This window comes from Protopterus annectens, chromosome 6.part0 (assembly GCF_019279795.1).
Source record: "Protopterus annectens isolate FY-2018-M chromosome 6.part0, PAN1.0, whole genome shotgun sequence".
NCBI lineage: Eukaryota > Metazoa > Chordata > Ceratodontiformes > Protopteridae > Protopterus > Protopterus annectens.
In genome coordinates this window covers 1,588,701,777-1,588,723,651 of record NC_056737.1, presented here as the reverse complement: position 1 = coordinate 1,588,723,651, position 21,875 = coordinate 1,588,701,777, and the positions used below count along the sequence as shown (strand labels likewise).

At 38.5% G+C, this 21,875-nt stretch overlaps 1 protein-coding gene across 1 annotated transcript in view; it reads left to right on the top strand.

Moving 5' to 3' along the window:
• Window positions 1–21,875, top strand: part of CLASP1 (cytoplasmic linker associated protein 1) — a 4,127,769-nt gene that overhangs the window by 2,973,005 nt on the left and 1,132,889 nt on the right. The window contains exons 29-30 of the mRNA XM_044073692.1: window positions 5,457–5,535; window positions 14,427–14,570. Coding sequence (XP_043929627.1) covers window positions 5,457–5,535; window positions 14,427–14,570 — 223 coding nt within the window. The remainder of the gene's footprint in view (window positions 1–5,456; window positions 5,536–14,426; window positions 14,571–21,875) is intronic.

Here is a 21,875-nt window from a genome sequence, read left to right as displayed (position 1 = left end):
CACCCCCCCCCAGTTTCATCTTCATCTCTTTCCACTTTGAATTATAGTTTTCAGCTTGTGCAATGTATAAGGAGCCTTAACTGTGTAGCTGTGAAATATCCCTTCCGATCAGGTAATCTGAAACTGCCCTGTTGTACTGGAAGAGTCAGCGTATCCCACCTGACTCTTGACATCTTTCCCTCCCAGAAAAAGTCCTTCAGCTCTTTATTGATTACTGCCCCCAACTTCTTTGGTTATGCCTGACCTATTTAAAAGTCTAATGGGACTAAAAACATTTTATCTGCTTATATCTTATATCCATATCCATATAGCAAAGCTTCCATTCTCTTGTTTTTTGTATTATCTTTTTATTTTCTTCCCACATATCCTTAGCTGCCACACCAGAATAATTTTTAAGTCTATACTCCTAAGTATATTTCATTTTATCATGTCCCCATGAATGTGAATATTGCTGAACCAATTCATATGTAGGTACTTAATTTATTGCTATTGCCTTTGTTTTAGTTTCATTAATTTTGTATCCTGAAAAGATTTGAAACTGTCTCAAAATGTTCCACTGCACTGTAATGTCTTTTTTTGGTTTTGACAAGTATAAAATATCATCTACTAATAGAGCCAACTTTTCTTGACTACCATACCAATTATATCCTTGAATTTCTGAGTCCCTTATTTTTTTGCCAGTGGTTCTAAATATGAAACAAATAACAAAAGGGAAAGAGGACACCCCTGTCTGGTTCCTCTGCTTAAGCAGAAATTGTCAGGGAAGAGCCCACCCACTTAAAGTTCCACCTCCAATCTCTTATATATCCTCATAATCAACCTTATAATTTTTTCAGGATATGCAAATGTTTCAATTGCCCTGCTTATAAAGTCCCAGCTTACTCTGTCAAATTCTTTCTCTGCATCAAGACCCACCAACATTCTGCTTCCCTCTGGATCATCAGTGTTCTGTTAATGCTGTCAAATCTTTGCCTCCCTTCTACAAAACCACATTGATCCATATCTATCAATGTTGGCATTACTTTAACCATTCTTTTAGCCATTATAGACATAAACACATTATAGTCATGATTTAGTATTGAAATGGGCCTGTATGAAGCTGGATCTGATGGATCTTTACCCTCTTTAGGTATTACAGCTATCACTGTTTTCTTCCAGGATGTTGGTACTTCTCTTCAAATAGTGTTAAACAAAACCTTCCAGATCTTTATTGTTTTTTTCCCGCCTCGATTCCAAACTTCCACATGAATACCATCTATTCCTGAGGACTTTCCTGTAGTTCGTTTATATATCACAGTTTATATCTCATCTCCTCCTATGCTAACCATTAGTAATTGAGCCTCATCTACCTTTAACCTTGGCATATTTAAATCTTCCATAAACATTTCCATCTTTTCTTGATTTCCATATTTCTCTGTTTTATACAGACTTTCCTAGAATTTCCAAAATATTAATAATACGTCTACAGGATCTCTTGTAACCTTCCTTGTTATAGGCTTCTTAAGCTTGATGACAGCCTTTTCTACTTTCTGTTGCCTGATTCATTCTTCTAAAAGTTTTTGTTCTCTAGTGTTGTTATCAAAAAACAGTTGCTTAACAGCAGTCTTACTAAACTCATGTTTATTATCGAGGTGTAATCCCTTATTTTCTGCTTAACATTCTGCAGTTAATCCTCTCTTGTTTTGTGAGCTTCCCTCTATTTTGCAATACCTTAACGTTTGTCAGTCCCTCTAAATAATTCTTGTTACTTTTTAGCTATAGCTGCCTTTCATTTTCACCCTATTTTTAAACTCCGCTTTAATTTTATCCCACTCCCTAGCTATATTGTCAGAATTAATTTCCATCCTCTCGAATACCTCCTGAGTAATCTCTGCTACCCATTCCTTAAATTCCTCTCTCTTCAGCAGATAGGCGGGAAAGCACCAGTGTCTCATTTTTATTTCATTATCCTGTGTTTTTATGTTAGTTATTATTAGCACATCATCTGAAATTGTTGTTTTTCTTTCGGCTTTTCCTGGTTAGGGGTCGCCACAATGAGAACTCCGGTCCGCCAATGATTGGTAGTCGATTTTTATGGTGCAGAGGTGCCAGCCCAATGCCCAACCTTCAACGAAGGCATGCCCATTCACGCATGTCTTTCGAACGCCACTTGACCATGGGGAGGACATGCAGACTCCACACAGAAGGCGCTCCAGCCTAGAATTGAATGGGAAAACCTCTTGCTGTGAGGCGACAGCGCTACTGCTGCACCACCGCAGCTTCACATCATCTGAAATAGTTATTGGATGCATATCGAGACCTTCAATTAAATGCACATGTTCCTTGAAATGTAAATTCTGTCTATCCTAGCCAGATTTTTAATATCTTGGGGAGTAATATGCAAGTTGACTTTGAACTCCTGTTACTTAATTCATATCTCCATGCCAAATATTTTTATAGATTTCTTTGAAAATCTACCCTCCTTTGTTATACCTTCCCTTCTGGGCCCCCTAGACACATCTTCACTGCTGCAAATCAAATTCTAATCCCCTTCTATAAGTAATATTCCTTGCTGAAAACTGATCATTTTTCCCAGAATTTTCTTAAGCTCCATTACAGCAGTTTTAGGTGGAATATAAATACATGCCTGTGTAATCCTCCTCCCCTTGCCACTAGCCCCTTAGCATTACAGATCTGCCATTGTTATCTTTTTATCCTCTTCTTTCACTATTGGAGCTCCTCTTGCAATTAATATAAGTACTTCCCTTTTCCTTCGTCCTAGATATTCTGCTAAAAACCATCCTGAAAACCTTTCTTTATCAAACTCACAAGTTCAGTTCTTTCCAAGTGTGTCTCCTGTAACATAGCTATTTGCACTCTATATATTTTAATACAGTTCACTATTCTTTCTGTTTTGTATTTATCTGTGAGTCCATTGACATTTAAAGACATTGCAGAAAGCATCATTATATTAAAAAGTTATTATTCCCACCTTTTATGTATAACACCTTTTTTTGTGAAATGTCTAGTTCCAGCTTTTGTGTTACATGCATACACTGTTTGGCAGGTTGAACTTTTATATAGTTGTTTCTTGTCATATCCGTTTGAGCCTGTGTCACATCTTAGAAAACGTTTTGTTTTATTGAAAGTCCTCAAAAAACCCTAATACCCCCTACACTGTATTAATTTAATATTGACACACAAAACTTGTGTACATCTTCAAATACTGAAGTTTTACCCTCATAATAGGAACAAATGTCCCAAACTGACAGCCACACACAGACACTTGAGTTAACCTAAATGATAGGCTATACATGCTAAGACGCATGGTGCAGTCTGTGCTTCTTTTAAGTGCTAACTGCTTTTGTCTTATCTTTATAGCTCTCCTCGCTGGGAAAAACCCTGAGTGCTTTCATAGAATATTATCTCCTAGCCAGTTTCTTTTTTCTTTTTTTTCCCCCAGCCAGTCACTCTCCACCAGACTGTAACCAATTTCTCTTCATCAGATTGTTTCAGTGGAGACATGCGAGTCAAGTACAGAATTGCTACTAAGCATGCAGTCATTTTGTATAAAAAAGCATAATAATATTCAGTATTGTTTTTCATTTACTTGCTAAGTACTAAGTCAGTCTAAGGTCCTTAATACAGTCATTCCCGCCTGCAAGAATCGAAAAAAGCACATTAATTTTTCTTTTGTCATGCTTTTTTAACCAGGCCTTTTTTTTTTTTTTTTTTTTTTTTACATTGCAGTGCCTACATTTCTTAAAACTGAACAAGAAGAAGGAGAGAAAGGAAGGAGGAAGAAAGAGAAAAAATAACTGAGAAAACATTTCTTTATAGCATTGCACAGAAAACCATACATCACAAAAATAGTATCATTAAGAAAAAAAATGTTTTTTTTTTTTTTTTACTTACAGTTAACTTTATTTCCTCTCTTCTTCTCCCCAAAGCATTTTTCCTAAAATTAATGACATGAAGTACAGCATATACTTTAGATTCCTCCACAAGTCCAACATATTCTGAAACAGTCCAATATGTAGTATTTCACAAATATAATTATTGTATTGTAATCCCACATATAAGTTACTGGTTTTGTTACTGTTCATCTCCATCTCCCAGATCCTTTCTCTTCTTCATTTCCATTGTACTGTCGATTCTTCTAGTCAGCTCTTATGCTCCCTTCCTTCACTCCAGCATTTTCCATTGAAACAGTGAAAAAGGTTTAACAGGTGTAGTCTCTCTGTGGTCTTTATTAACAGAGGACAAGAAGCAGAATCTCCTGTTTCACAGCTCACTTTTCGTTGGACAGACTTTTGTATTTCCTCCTTAGCATGTACTTCATCAAAAAAATGACTTTGTCCCTCCAGGAAAGAATACCTTGAAGACAGCTGGGTGCAGCAGTTTGAATCTCACACCTGTGTATCGACATTCCCTGAATAGTGGAATGAAGTTACTTCTCTTCTGCCTGGTGTACAATGAATAATCATTCTCCACTATTTTGTCGTCCTGCCACAGTTTTTTTCAGAATCAACTCCTTCTGCTGGTTGGATTGCATCTTTACTATTAAACTCCTAAGTTACTTTCTAATAGCCAGGTTTAGAGCATACACACAGTATGCCCTTTCAACTGACAACTCCTACTGTGCTTTCATAAAATTAATGCAGTCTGTTCCTTCCAGCTTCTGTGGTATAGCTGAAAATCTCAGGTTTTCTCTATTTGCTCTGTCCTCTGTCCTCTAATTTTATTATTTTTTGAAACATCTATTTCTGAGAAGTCTCATATTCAGCCAGCCTTTTCTTCAGTTCAGCCTCTAATTTTTGCAACTTTCTCACCACATCTGAATATTTATTTAAAACTTCTATTTTTCAAGCCTTTTGTTGTTTAAGTTAATATATTCCATCAGTGTTTTGTTTACTTTAACCAGGTCTGTGTGCAGTTGTCTTGTATCTTTCTATAGGTTACGGGAATTCATGTTTGGAAGTTGCATTGCTTTTTGCTGAACAGCTTCACAACTTTCCCCAGTCACTGTTTCTTCCTCACTTTTTGTAGCTGATTTTTATCCAGGTGCGCTCTCTTTCTTTTTTCCTGGCATGCAGGCAGTTACTGAAATTTACCCATAAACACAAAAGTTTACTGGCCTTCTCTGTTAAGTTTCTGTTTTTACACTGGGAGAGCTAGAGTTTAGATGTTACTCAATGTACAGTCATCTTGTTAGTCCTTCTTGTGGTATGCTTGATTGTCAAAATTGTGTGGGGTCTTTCATTCTGTCATTTTTGTATTAAATGTACTAATGAAAATTTTCAGGTCTGGTTTATCTTTATTAACATGAATTCACAGTTTTTCAAACTACATTGGGGTTTTGCTGTTTTATTTTTAAGTAGACTGCTGTGTTCATATCTAAATATGCTTTGCGTAAATGTACATAGAATAGCTTGCCTTATATTTTGATACGTCTTGTTTTTTTTTTTTAATTACAGGGATTCTTTCCCATTTGATCAACAGTTCAACATTTTGATGCGGTTTATTGTAGATCAGACACAGACACCTAATCTCAAGGTCAGTGTTCCATAATAAGCTTTCTTTTCAACAGGTCTTCCTCATTCCAGAATAACTGTCTGGTCCTTCATGTACAAGTAATCAAAACTTAAAAAAAATAATTCCTTAATGTGTATATACCTCCTTAATGTGTACCAGTGAAGTGCCTAGTAATTGCTTCAGAGGATGGCTTGTCATGCCAATTTGCAGTGAAGTCTTCATCTGCTTGTATTGTGGTAGAATTTATTGTTTTAATTTGTCAGATACGACTGCACATGCTGACTTGAGTATCTCCTGCATAATTTGAAATGGAGTTCATGGCTATTGTGATTTCCTGTACCTCTGGAAGGTGCATATTGTCTGTCTCCGAACCACCTGTTTTTTATTGCTTTGTTTTCTAAACCCTGTGTAACTAGTCTGCATTGTTAACGGGAGACTTGTCTGTGTTGGTTGCAACAGTTCCAGCTGGCAGGCATTAGAAAGTTTCTGTTTCCAGCAGAAATGATGTAGTCTTGAATATGATAAGCATCTAGTTTTACCTGTTTACCACCTTCCACCTGGACTTTTTTTTTTGGGGGGGGGGGGTCTGTTGTCTGGGCTGGCTTCCCCCTCAGTTTGTCAAACTTAGCTTTGAATGGGCAGGTCTTTTTGGGTGGTGGTGGTTGAGTGACGTCCACTGACTCAGATTACCAATGTACGCAATAGACTGCAGCATTTGAATGAATATGCTTAATTTAAAAGCATTTTATGTTGTAAGGAACAAGCATCATAGCTCAAGTCTTTGAAAAAGAGTTCACAATCTGGTCAATACTAGTTCCATTAAACTAGAAAGCAGATATGTATTGTATTGTAAGGAATGCATCATCATAGCTAAAGTCTGAGAAAAAGAGTTCCCAATCAGGTCAATACCAGTGCCATTAAACTAGCAAGCAGAAATGTATTTTTTTAAATGTCTTTCTTATTTTTCTGGTGTGAAATTTGTCTTTTCATAACTTTTGTAAGTGGTATTAGTATTACTCATTTGAGAATAGTTGTCATTTGTGCCTCATTAACATTTTAGTAGTTGTCTGTCACTCATTATGCCTTATGAGCAATCAGTGGCAGCTGTTCACCATCAGTGTACCTCAACAAGTGAGCATTTATAGCCTCTACATTTTCTATAGTTGATTAGATGTTTGGGAAAATGTATACATTTGTTCCCCTTCAGTCAGGGTGCCATTTTTACATAGCGCTTTCATCTGAACTCCTAACTAGCCATAGGAGAAATAAAACTTCCTTAAGTGTAAAAAGGTTATAGATAATGTAATAGAAAGCTAGTATTAATGTCTGTTTACTTTTCAGTTGCCCTTATATTGCCTGCCTTTACTTACTTGGTTTCCTTATATTCATCTTGTGAATTTTATGACTGCTACTTTTTGCTCTTTTTTGTGGTTTCTTGTTTACATGTAATACTGTTATAATGTTATGGTTATGGCATATTTACAGTTTCAGTAACTATAGATGCTGATACATATGGAGGACTTCAGAAAAGTAACTTGCTCCATTATGCAGAGTAGTGCATCCCTGGCTGTGACAAATGAACCTGAAAAAGTTAGTGACTCAGGCACTTGCGGAACAGGTAAGGGAAAGTGGGAGTGAGTGGCCGGTGATGGCTTTTCATATTTGGGGATGAGGGTATGCTGGTATATTGCATAGTTCTCTCCTGGTGGAGGCAGCAGGTTTAGCATGCAACATGATGGGTTAAGACAGCCACACCCACTGAGATGGTGTACCTCAGCTGTCACACTTTGGCAGTTGCATTGAAGTGTCTACACACCATCATGGCAGTATTATGGGAGCTCCCTGATGTGTGGCTGCCACCGGGGCCAGCATGTAGGATAGTGGAGAAAACATCCACCCTTCATGGTTTGCTGAAAGACAACTTAACTAGTACTCATCTCTCATAGTTGCAACAGGGAAAGAATGGATGAGCACAATGGATGAGGCTGTATAGTAAGCAGACATAAGGGCAAAAAGTATTAAAAAAATAAGTAGAGGAAAAGAAATGAAACCAATTTAAAGGGTCCTTTGTTCACTGCCACGTATGTATACAGAAAAAGAAATGGAGAAAATAGTTAGTAAAAGTGCAAATCAATTCACATTATTCTAAAATGATTTGGTTGCAAAAAGTTTGCCTATAAGTACTCATTAAATATATCCATCTGGTTTCCCCGGTTTAGGCTAGACTTACAAATGCATAGGGAATCTGTTAATTAAACATATACCTAACTCCCCACAGGAACATTTTAATATCCTGTCCCACATTTCACTATTTTAATTCTCATCCTTCAAACTTTCCTGGCTAACAATCCACTCCCCTATTCATCTGTTACTTTCCTCCTGCTTCCTCTTTTCTACAAAACTTCTCCTGCTTTTGTTAATAATAGTTGCCTGTCAGGATTTGCTAAATGCTGTCATTTATAAACCATTTCCCCTACTACATCCTGTATAAGGCAAAGAAATAAATTTGTATTTTTCTTGTTCTAGCTTCATTACAGCAGTATTTTTTCTTCCATATATGAGGTCTGTTGTACCCCAACTACAGCATGTATACCTTGCACATACGAAACCTGGACAAAGCCAAAATGAATGGTGGGGAAAAAAATCCAAAAATAGGGACAGATTTTAAATATTGTTCGTATAAACTTAGAATGTTGCTATAATAAAAAGTTTTCTGTTAGTATACATTTTCTGAAGGATATGAAGTCTGGAACTCAAATGTCTGTCATTATTAAGTGACTTCAAGTCCTCAGTGATTTGCCAGAAAACCACAAATTTTATGAGGAAAAGAACAAAAATATGAAGCAAAAATCTGGACAGTTGAAAGTTATGACCTTGCAGCATTAGGCTGATTATACTTGCATACTATGTACATATGAGCACTGCATGTATTGTATTTGTGTGTGTGTATCTCTCTCTCTCTCTATATATATATATATATATATATATATATATATATATGTATATATGGATGTGGCAGAGTTAAAGATGTTAAGATTTGCACTGGGTGTGACGAGGGTGGACAGGATTAGGAATAAGTATGTTAGAGGGTCAGCCCAGGTTGGAAGGTTTGGAGACAAAGCCAGAGAGGCAAGATTACATTGGTTTGGACATGTGCTGAGGAGGGATGCTGAGTATATTGGGAAAAAGATGCTAACGATGAAGGTACCAGGTAACAGGAAAAGTGGAAGGCCTAAGATAAGGTTTATGGATGTGGAGAGAGAAGACATGCAGGTGGTTGGTGTGATAGAGCAAGATGCAGAGGACATTAAGAAATGGAAACAGGTGATCCGCTATGGCGACCCTTAACGGGAACAGCCAAAAGAAGAAGATGATGATATATATATATATATATATATATATATATATATATATATGGGTTCCAGACGTTTGCTCGAATGAGCAAACGACCGAAACCCAAACAGCCGGGCATACTTGCGCGAAAGTGCTTTTCACCGAAGAATCACTTTCACGTAAGTATGCCTGTTGCCGAGGCTGTACTATGGTGCAGGTAAGGGAAATTTCCCTTTTCCCCACTGTAGTGCGGTCTCAGAGGGAGAATATTAAACTAGGGGGGATGTGGGGGGCACAGAGGGGTGAAGCACCCATGCTAAAATGTAAATGTAGTATTTTATTTATTTATTTATTTTTTGTAACGTGCTTTAACGCAAGTGCTTTTTCGATAAAAGCACTTTCGTTAAAGTGTGTTCGGTTATTATGGATTCGGACGTTTGCTCATTCAAGCAAATGTCCTAGATCCATATATATATATATATATATATATATATATGGGTCTCCTACTAAATTTGGTCAAAAACACATTTTGTCGAAAGTCCATTGGGTGAGCACACTTGACTGAAAACTCACTCCACCGAAAACCCATTTGGTCGAAACTCATTTTGTCGAAAGTTATATATGGCCCCTTCCCCACTGAAGTGCGATCCTGGAGTTGGAACATAAAGTGTGTGGGGGACCCCTCATTGGGGGTGTGTGGGGGGCATAGCCCCCCCACATAGTTTGAGTATATATAGTCTTACAGAAAGACTTGTTCATTGCAGTTGTCAGTATCTATGTGTATGGTTTAAACATTTAGAATAGATGGGGGGGCTGTGCCCCCCCCCCTTACATTGTATTCTAACTCCAGGATCGCACTTCATTGGGGAAGGAGCCATATATAACTTTCTACTAAATGAGTTTCGACCAAATGGGTTTTTAGTGAAGTGTGCTTTCAGTCAAGTGTGCTCACCTATCTGAATTTCGACAAAATTTGTTTTCGACAGCTTTTCTCCCTGGGACTCTGCTAAAAAAGACAATGCCCAGCAGGACTTCCCCCTAAGCAAACAGGGTTGGCACCTTTTCAAATGGCCAAAGTGGGACATTTCTGTAGAAATGGGAGATTTTGCAGGACAAAACATACCCACACCAAGTGCAAAGGACAGAACTTCACTTTTTTGCAAAAACAAAAGCTTATTCTTGTAATATTTCAGTTGTTTATGCCATTTCATACAACATTTAGGTTTTTCAGATACAAAAATAACTGTTTTATGCAACTATAAAAGAAAACATGGGAAATATTTTTGTCCTAACAATCTCAGGACATTTACCAATTTTTAATATTTTTCAAAGGACACAACTGCCTGAAGAGGGACTGTCCCTCACAAAAAGGGCCAGGTGGTAATCTTATAAGTAAATATCAAATAAATATTTGCCACAAAAATGAAATTTTGCATTCTGTAGATGAATGTGCAACTATTAAAGTTGGCTTTTCTTTTAATGCCCATTTTCTTATTCTGAATATTTCAGTCAGTGGAGTGTTTGTGTCACAGACCTGTTTTACAGCAGCATGTCTTAGGCTGAGCTTTACCACATTTGTGGGTTTGCCGCTTTACAACATTTCATAGTACATCTTACAACTAATATTTTGCCACTTTTGAGGGACACTTTCATTCTTTTGTTATGTTTTTCTCTGTGTGCCTTTATGTTAATGTTTTAGGTGTAACTTAAAGCTCTGAAGTTTTGCAAGCCTTTTAGCATCTGTACTTCATTTTTCTTGCAATAGATCATTAAGGTCCCACTATCTTTTTCCCTACTTTTTGGATTGTTTTTAAAAGATATTTGTCTCAATCATTGTTTGCAGTTTTATATTCTGAGTCAGTGAAAGCTAAGGCGAACTTCTTCTGAAGAATTAATTGTAAAGAAATCTTTATATGAAAAGCAAAAGTTGTTTATGCTGCAACACTAGAAAAGAAAGGCAAGTCTATTCATACTTTCATTTTTGGCTACTGACATACTGTTGTTCATATGGGTCTATATTAGAACATCGAAGTTTCAAAACTTCGAATGTTCTAATATTGACCCCTATTCAGCGAAAGCTGAAAATATCGAAGCAACAGAAAAACGAATTTTTTCCTAGGGAAAGAATTTGGTTGGTTCAGGTAAGTGTGCGATTGAGTGTGGGTTAGGCTATTTAGGGTTAGGGTGCAGGTTAGGTATGTGTGCGATTGTGTGGACGTGCGGGTTAGGGCACGGGGTGAGGTGAGTGTGCGATAGTGACGGACCTTAGGGTTAGGGTTTGGGTTAAGGTAAGTGGATAGTCAGTGGTGTGTGTATAGTTTACTGTAGGGTTAGGTGTAAGATTTTAGGTGTATGTGTGTGGATTGCTGTTTTGTTTGGTGTGCTTGTGTTGTTTGTATGTGTTTTGGAACAGCAAATTTTTTCCCTAGGAAAAAATTTGCTGTTCTGTATATTCAATGTTTTCAGCTTTCGCTGAATAGGGGTCGATATTAGAACATTTGAAGTTTTGAAACTTCGATGTTCTAATATAGACCCGTTCATATAACTATATAAAGCCAAGTACACTATGACATACTAGAAGCTGTCTCAAAATGTCTTTGGTCTTAAAAGTCTCAGCATTACAATCACAGATAACAACACCTGTCAGCTCTTTACCAGGATTATCAAGGATGAATCCAGAAATAACCAGGAACACAAAAAAAATACTAAGTACCGTTAACTTCGGACATTTGTAGAATAAGAGAAGGTGAATTAATGTGCATTTCTGAAATAAAAGAAATCTGTAGCACTAAATATTATCATTATCTATTAACTGTAATCCACCATCTTTTCCTACAAAATCTCTAGTTCTAGGACAGTTTAGAAGAGACAGAGCTAAGTTTTGAGCCAAAAGCAAAGATGTCCCTGAAAATCAAGGACACTTGAGGGGTACGAGGCCAGAGCTGCTTCTGTGCCTGACATCTAATTAAGAAATTCTGGGGAAGATATGCAAACCTGCTAGAACAGTAGCTCTGAACAGCTAACAAAACACAGCATTAGTGGTGCTTTGCCTGGAGTGAGATTTAGATGCACCATAAATGCTTTTTTAGCAACTGAAGATACATTTAAAGAAAGGAAGCAGTTTATGTATCTGTTTACTTAAATGTATTAACTTGAGTAGAGCACTGATCCAGTTGGACCATTTTCAGGCCTACCTGAGAAATATAAAAGAAATAACAGTTGTAGAAGTATGAGATACCTTTATGTGCCTAAGGAAGTATTTCATACAAAATTGGGCAAAAAGACAGCAAACTTTAATATCCTAAAACAGTATTGTGTAACCAAGATAAACTGTGTAGATGTAAACATATCAGGATGATAAACCAATTTTGCAGTAATGTATATAATTATGTAGTTGTCATTTAATTCTTGTCTCTGTAACAAATTATGCAACTACAGATAGGTTGTGACTGAAAAGGCTTCATGGACCAGTTCACTCAACCGCAGCAAAGGTAAAAAGAAGTAAATAAATGTAAATAAATGTAACAATATTTACATTAGATGTAACATTTAGGAGTGAAAGTGGCTCACAAGTCATGGAGAAGTTTTTGGTAAAGATAAAAAATAGAAGAACTTATTTGTACTTCCCTTAAGAGTAATACTATCTAATTGTAACAAACTTTAATATTTTGCTTATGTTCTTTTACTACAATGTACCTAGAAATTATTGTCAAATGTTGTTTTTTTTATTTTTTTTTTTTTTTTCTCCCCAGGACTCCATTGAAAACGGGTTCTTCGTGGCCCAATGGACTATCCTGGTAAACCAACTGCAATAAATAAATAAATAAATAAAATAAATAAATTTGGTGAAAAGCAAAAACATTTGACTTTACTGTAAAGGTATTTTGTCTGATATATGCAGAATAGAGGGAATAGATGTAGTAATTTAAGACTGGGAGGGAGGGATTCCCTAAGTTTGGACCCAGTTATTGAGAAGCAATGCTCTGTGTTATATTTGTTGTGGAGGAGGTCAGAAAGATATAGCCGCAGAGGGAGGAATCAAAAATTATGGTGAGACAGCCTAAGAAGCTGGTGATGCATAACATTGTCATTATATGCAAATACAAGGTATCTTGACTTCCTATGTGTAGACAAGAGACACAATATAAGGACGGAGTGAGTATTGTTGGAAGAAGAAATGTAGACTAAAAGACAAATTAAAGTAATTTTGGCAGTCCCTATCCAGACTGGTCTGTGATGTAACACATTACAAAGTAATGCTGCAGTGAAACTGAGGCATTACTGCTGCGCAGAAGAACAAGACAAGGAGAGAAACATGTTTTAACTTTGAATAGAGTTTTCCTTTCAGTTAACTAGTGATTGCTTACTGTTGTTTGAAAAGCTTTTATTTAGTCTTCCAAACTGAGTTCTAATTGTGGTGATATGTAGTTCGAAATGTTTCCTAATGCTGTGAAAGAAGTATACATAAGTCAATATTATATTTTATAGATAGTTATAATAGCTGACTTTTATTCCTTTTCCTGATACCCACACTCCATGGCTCCATCAGCTCCTGTTCCCCCACATCACAGAATCAAAGGATAGTAGGCCTAGTAAGCAGGAGAGGATCATGAGTTGTCATCTTCTGGGGACTGAGGATAATTTTATGCTGCTACCAACCCCCCCCCACACACACACACACACACACACACACACACACACACATATTGGCAGGCAATTGAAGTGCAGTACCTGCTGTGCTAAACTACCATGTATGCTTTCACTTCCATACACCGACTTTGTCTAAATAGACAAGAAAGCTCTTCTTGAGAGACTTATAGTCCCAATTCTGGCCTTCTCACAAGGACATGTGCAGGATATCTTATCCATAGGTGTCGCTGCTGTATTGGGGTGCATACCAGCCCTACCCTTCTCGAGATGGGCATGCCACTGTGCCATCTCCTCATTATTACCACTTTCTGGTTGAGTCTGGACCACACCAGGCTTCAGCACTGTATAGGTGAGATATAAATCAGTGCTAAGATATACCTCACTTTTTTAAATTTTATTGCTCCTTCGTAACATTGAAAGTACCCAGTGAAGGCAGTTACCCCTTGGCCAGTCTAATACCAGAGCAGCAGTACTGTCCCTGGCCATGGCTGTCTATTCAGGTTTTCCATGCCCACTTATCCTGCCATCTGAATCTTGTTGCACACTAGCTGGTTACATGGTTACAGGTACCTGTGTGCTGGTAGCCTTTCATCATTAAAAAATCTGATGGTTTCTCGCTAGTCTTGAGACATCGACTGCTTTCTTACTTGTCTAGCAGAAATAACTTGAGACACACCTATATAAAGATATAAAGACAGATTATTTTAGACATATTACACAGATGATTAAGGGGTCAGGAGTTGTCCACCATGCCTTCCTCACTTAAGCCTACTGTTTGTTGTGCATTAGTTACATGCATTTTGTTTGTTCTTAAATCTGCTCTGTCTGTTTTTGAACATGAGTTTCTCTCTACACAATATGATGTACTGCCTGTGAGGCACATCTTCAGTATGTTAATGGTATCATTTTTCGTGTTGTCTGTCCTTTAGGTGAAAGTTGCAATCTTGAAGTACATTGACTCCCTTTCAAGACAAATGGATCCAGCAGACTTTGTAAATTCCAGTGAAACAAGACTTGCTGTCTCTCGAATCATAACTTGGACAACGGAACCAAAGAGCTCTGATGTGAGAAAGGCAAGTCAGTCAATCAGCATTTTTAGTTCAGGATAAGTCCATTATACCTGCGTATGGCCTTATAGACAACCTGGGAGGAATATTTGTCATAGGATATAAGTCACTGAACTACAGTGTAGCAGTTCGTATCCTGCCATAATTTTAGAAGTGAATTTTTTTTTCAGTTTACATTAATGGAATTGGCTAACTAGCCTTAGGTTACATGGTTTGCAGTCGTAGTAGTAGTGCTGACAAAAAATGTTGCTGTTGTTTTTTTTTTTTTTTTTGGCAGATATTTTATGAGTTATTCAAGACTTAAGCAGCACAAGTGCATCATAATATATATTTCAAGATGATACAGAATTTTTGGCCTATGTGTTGGCCTTAACACTTTGATGTACATGTCAGATGAGGTACCAAATCTAAATCTGTTGCAGGAAGACATTTAATATTCTGTACATGATTAAATTGTGAAAAGAAAAAAAAGTGTATTTTACTAACATAATTATGTGAAAGTCATACATATGTCATGAGTTTGTGTAATTGCATTATTTAATTAAGCCAGTATTTATATTGTTATGTTATTTATGGATTTGGTTTAGTAGCCTTTTTATACACTCAGACACTGCAGATGTGCACTAGATCCATTCAGTGCATGTCCAAATGGTGAAAAAACACTTGACTTGCAGCCAAGTATCCAAAAATTCCATATAAAATCATAGCAGAGAGTCCAAAATCTTAGCACTCAAGATCTGTTTATGTGTATATTTATTTCGGTGATGGAGGGTGCGCAATGCATAAATCTACTCCATTGAGGGGCACAGTCTCTGAAATTAAGACCTTGTGGTGCTAACAAAAGCAGAATGGCAGAGATCCACCAGGCTGTATCCTATTACAGTGCCATAAGTTATACCTCCATCCTCCATGCAGTACAAAATGGCTAAGCCAAGTGAGCACATTTTAAAAGGAGAACAGCAAGTGTTGGGGTTGTGTAGACTGATTTAGATTTGCTGTTTAATTTTTTCAGTTGTGAAACTTGCTGTTATTATAAATCTTATAATTACAAGACAAAGCCAATGAGATCTTTGCAGGTGTTGCTTATAAAAGGATTTTTTAACAGCAAAATTCTGATTAGCAGTTTCATCCTCATTTGACAACAAATATTATTCCAAGTTTTGATGTACATTATTAACTTATTCACAAGTAGCAGCTGTAGAATGTGCTGTACCTCTAGCACTTTACACATATCTGTAGATTCTGTAACATTTTCTCAAGTAAATGAAGCTAAAAAGTATAGGCCAGACAAATCTAATATTATGTGAATATTAATGTATTTAGCAAATAAAAAATTCTTTACAGTGACATTAATACTAGTTAGTGCAGTTGTAGTCTTTTGATCATTGCTGTTATGTATTAAAATATGAAAAAAAAAAACAGAATTATGTTTTTCTGTAAATTTTCAGATTTTTCTTTGCTCAGAAATTGTACAGCCAGTCAGCAAAAGAAACACTTAAAATCCAATGCTAAAACAAAATCCTATCTGCACACCAGTTTTAGGCCGTAATGCAGTGAAAGATGCAAAAGTCACTTCAGCATACCTCATGAGCTTTTTTTCATGTCAGCAGTTACATAAAGTCCTGTAGTGACCCTGTGAGCATTTAGACACCTTAATCAGCGGAAGACCAAAGTCAAAGATCAGGTCAAGTTGTGCCTCAGCTCCTGTTCTATTAGGCCAGACTTGACACACCAGGGGTCTTTTTTTCTTATTGTTCAGCCTTCCCTAATGGTGCTGCAGACTGTTAATTCCGTACTTGAACAGTACGTTATTTTGAGGAAGTCACTTACTTCACTGTATTGCCAGGTCCCAATGTCTGGCTGTCAGTGTTCATCATACCCCAGGACATTACTTGCACATATGAAATACCATACACACTGAATACTCTCCTTAAGGTACATGGGACTTTTATTTTCCTTAAAACCTAAGGTGTCAAGATCTCCATGAACACTAATTTAAGCTTAAAATGTAAGATTTTTGCACTGCTGCACTTGTACAATTCTCTGTAAAAGTGAAAAAAAACACGTAATGAAGGGCTGCCATGTAAATAAAGGCCCTAGAAGTAACGCACAGATTGCAAAGAACAGTGAGTATATTATAAGTTACCAAAAGACAATCCCAAGTTCGGTTCAGTGCATTCATTCCATATGCAAGGGATGTTTGCCCATCACAGTACAGGTGCCGGGGGGGCTGTCTTACAGCCAACCATGATGGTGGTTTGTGTCCTCACCAGCATCTTGGCAACTAAGTGTGTATGTTTATAGCACTGTGTAATTACAGGGACTGTGACCCTCAGCCCAGTACGTTCACAATCCTTCACATGTGGCGCCAAGGACTACTTGCATCAGTTTGGTTATACACTGCTCACATTCTTCCTTTAGTGGATGAATGCAGTGGGCAAGCATGCATTTACTGTGGAGCATCAACATGCCTACAAGGAACCCTCTCCCCAGTATGAACATGCCAGTCCTGCCCTTCCAGTTCCATTCAGTGACAGGCTCTTACTTGAACTTGAGCCACCTTGGTTGTAATCAAGTCTTTATACTTCTAAGCCGTGTAGCTTACTGACAGTCAAGAAGTTCTAAGGGCCCTAGAGCACAATGTCATCTTTCCTACTTATGATCCCTGTGGTGAAGATTCATGTGAAAAAGATACAATGGTAATACTGTAAAAGTCTGTGGCTACAGTGTCTGAATCCACCTTGCAAAACCTCCTATTATCCCTTTTGTTTGTAGAGAGTTTTGTTGGTGGGCACAGCAGATGAGTCAGAGTCATGGATAGCCTTTACCTTTCCAAGTGCATTCACCAGCTGACACGTGCAACTATGCTTGGTGAGCCTGCATTGGACATATAAGCATCTAATGGAAATGGACCTATAAGACTCAAAATGCTGTGTCAGCATCAAGATACTGGCATTGTTCTGAGTCCTCCAGGTCTTCAGGAATACCTCATTGCCCACAGTCATGTTAGTGAAAGTCAACACCACAGATGTATGCTACATAAACAAGTGGTTACCAACTATTGTGAGTTGTTCAGGCTGACAGTGTTCGATTGGGAAACAGTTCTCCAGTAGATTCTTCTCCTAATCCGTCTATAACCTGTCAGAATATCATGCATGCTGGACTACCTGTGTAAATCCTCCTCCAGCCATCATAAATGGTGGGCAGACCTGAAAATTTGCATGTCCCTTATGCCTTATGTAGCACTGCCAGATCAGGGGATTCTTTTCAAGGTTCCTATACAGACAAGCATGGGTGGACCAGCAATTGTTTTTCTCAGCTGGAGCGAAGGGCTTATGCATGTATTTTCTTCCATCTCTTTTATCCCCCAGTGTCCTAGTGAAAGACAGAGAGAAAAAAGCAGACCTGATATTAGTAGCCCCTTTTTGTTGAGGCATCTTTGAACCTCCTTACTACTACTGTAGATGAAGGCAGGAACTGTACACCTTGCCCCCAATGCAAGATCAGTATTGCACACCCCAGATTCAGCTGGCTTAGGCTGACTAACTGACCAGAGAATAGTATCTTAATTCCCTAATGGAAGGGCTTCAGTCCTGGGGTGCTGTCCATCATTTAGGAAACCAGAAAGTCACTGACCAGGAATACCTACTTAGTTACGTGTGAAGTTTTTTTTTTATTTGCCAGATTTCCCAAGGAAAGACTTTGTAAAGCAGGTAATTGTAAAGCAGGTCATTGTTAACATAAGTGCCTTGTGTAGCTTGGAGCTTATGCTTTATTAGATGTTCAACTGTCTGCCATTTCAAGATGTTAGCCTCAGGATCCTTCCTATCCCTTCTGCAGTAACTATCTGTTCCTGAATCTTAGGGCATCTAAGAAGCTTGTCTCTACCTTCTGGGATAAGGATTTCATGCCTGAGAAACACACACGCCTTCCTTTTGAACCATCTAACACTACTCTCTCAATTTTTTTACCTTGGAAAATCAATTTTCCCAGTGGCTGTGACTTTTGTTCTCAAGATTTCTGAGGCTGTGGGCATTGATGACCAGGAAGCCACAGAGGCTTAAACACTTTTTATCAGGACAGTATGTCCTTGGGAGCAAGTCCATCCATCATGCTGAAGATGATCTCTGAGCTAGCCATAAACCAAACTGTCCATCTCCTAACATTCTTTTATAAGCTTCAAAATGGAGGCAACAGATTTTGACATTTGCTGGATGTACATAGCTAGCGTGTTACTTTATTAGAAAGGGAGAGTGTAGAAACTCGGACCAGCGATTCATATTAGGCAGATTAGCTTCTCCAAATGACAGAGTGCATTGTCTTCTCTAATATTTACCATGGAAGTACCTGTCAAGGACAGGCCAGGGCCCACTCTGCAAGGTAAGCAGCTTCTTATATAGCATTTTTCAGAAATTTGACTGCCCAGGTCATCTGTGAAGTAGCTACTTGGATTTCCATTTCTCTTTTTTCCAAGTACTGCAAACTGGATTCTTTCTACTGAAACAAAGCAGGGTTTTCCACTACAAGTTTGTACTGCTTTAGTACTCTTCACGTTCTTTACAAATGATAGTGTAACAGTGATTACAGTATTCAAGCATCTACTGTAAATTATTACCCAGATGTACTATATTCACACTGGGACTCACTGCTGCAGTATGGACTCCTACCCAACTTCGCCTTCTTCGTTCATTCCTTCAGTGGGGAATTCCATATAAAGAAAGGAAAAACATTATTTTCTGTATTCTTTCTCATGACCTCAAGTCTGCAAGTTGCAGTCATTTTACATGATACCGTTCAGACACACTTGTTGGGCACAATCTGTTTCTCACTCCAAGAAAAGGGAAAGTCGTGCAGATTAATCTCACCTTTCTACTCAGCATCAATTTGATGTTTTCCCTTAAGGAGGAGACCAGCCTTCACATGAGATGCCCAAAGCTCTGAAATTTATGCAGATGAGCAGTGAAGTCTCATTCTTCAGAAATGATACTGCAGCAGTGATTCCAGCATCGATATAGGTGCAGTAACAGAAACCTGGTTTAAGGCTCCAGAGAGCACCCCAGCAGTACCAGGCTACAACTCCTACCATAAATTTCTGCCACAGAACCCGGACTGAAATACAAAAGGCGGGGGCATATCCATATTCATCAAGGATACCCACACCTCCAGGTTAGTGGCACAGCACGATGCTTCAGAGATCATCCATGTGCAATTAACAACGGGCAAAACTGCAATTCAAATTGTAGCTTGCTACAGATCACCCACCATGTCCCAGGACCCCCATTCCGCATTTCCTGGAAACACTGGGAAATATAAAGGTCCTACCAAACACCCTAATATTGGGTGATTTCAGTTACCCAAACATTAACTGGGAGAACTACTGAAGTACTAACTCCCTTGAATTAAAATAAAAATAAAATGCTGCACGAAAAACTTACATGGCAAGACTCTTTATTTAAAAATAATTAAACAGGTAAAAAAAAGTCTTGCCATGTAAGTTTTTCGTGCAGCATTTTATTTTTATTTTAATTCATTGTTCTTTGCTGCCCGTACTGCACCCTTTGCTCATTCTTGTTTTTATTACTAACTCCCTTGCCCAACATTTCCTAGAATTTATAAACTCAAACGCCCTGGATCAACTGGTCAACACTTCCACCAGAGGTGACAACATATTGGACCTTGTCATCACCAACATGGGCAACTGGTGCTCCACACCGGAGGTCAACCCCTCGCTGGTTAGATCTGACCATAAACAAATCACTTTGGATATCCACATTTCACCCCCCACCCCCAGACAAGGAAACCACTGTGAAAAACTTTTCAAAAGCAAACTTCATGTTACTTAAGACCGATGTGGAAAGTTTCAAAGCCCTCGTGCTAAAGGATAACGTTGTCCAAGCTGCAAAATCCTTTACTAATGCATTCTATGGGCACCTACAAGAATGCATGGATCGTGCTATCCCAAGCATAACGAAGGCTCACTCCTCCAAGCAAAGGAAACCAGTCTGATGGACTCTTGCCATAAACAAGCTATACAATAGAAGGAGGAAACTAGTACAGAAAAGAGTAAAATCCCAAGAAGGGAAGACATCCCTGATCAGTATCAGCAAAAAACTACGATCTCTCATAAAATCATCCAAGGCGAGTTTTGAAAGAAAGATTGCCAAGGACTCCAAAGATAACCACAAGGCATTATTTAGCTATGTCAAGAATCTAAGTGGCAATGCTCATATCTGCTCAGAGTTAGTGCAGAATGGTACAAAATACACTGAACCGACCGATATTGCCAACATCCTGGCAGACAGGTTGAGCACAAACCCCTCTCACCCCCAAAAGAGCCCATAACCATACCAGAAGACTGTAGAGCCCCTGAAATCACAGACACTCAGGTTAAAACAGCCCTCTCCAAAGCCAAAAACACAGCATCAGTTGGACCGGGCGATGTCCAGGCTGCGTATTACACGAGCTCAAAGACTAACTAACCCCTCACCTAAACACACTGTTCAAACTCAACCTCTCCACAGGTTACGTACCCATAGAGTGGCGGACAGCAACGGTTATTCCTCTCCACAAAGGTGGAGCCACAACAGACCCCGGGAACTATCGTCCTATAAGCCTGACTAGCTTGGTCTGCAAGGCTATGGAGCGCATCATCATGGAACTCATTAACAGAGACATTGGGAACTTCCAAACACTGGACCCTACCCAGTTCGGCTTTAAGGGCAGATCATGCCTCCTAAACCTGGTGGACTTCTTTGAGACAGTTACCAAGGCTGTAAATGGGGGAAAGTTGGTACACACAGCCTACCTAGACCTCACAAGGCCTTCAACACCATTCCCCATTCTGGTATTATAGACAAGTTCACCAGCCTGAACATAAACCCCTATGTCACAAGATGGGTTGCCAACTGGCTCACGGACAAAACCCATATGGGAAGGGTTGCTGGAGCTAGGTCTGACTCTAAACCGGTTACAAGTTACAGACGACTGCAAACTAGGGGCTATAATTGACTCTCCAGCTGACACAGACATCCTCCAAAAGGGTCTCACTGAGACGGATACCTGGTGTTATAATCATGGCCTCAAGCTAAATGACAAAAAGTGCATAGTCATCCCCTTTGGAAAAAGCAAAGTACCCACAAACTACCACATAGGTGGTAGTCCCCTAAATACGGAAGATGTAATAAGGGATGTGGGGACCCAAGTAGATAGTAATCTCTCCTTTGATAATCACATTGCCAAAGTGGTTAGAAAATCCTTCTACGTGGACCACCTTATCACAAAAGGGTTTGCATCCAGATCAAAAGAGGTTAT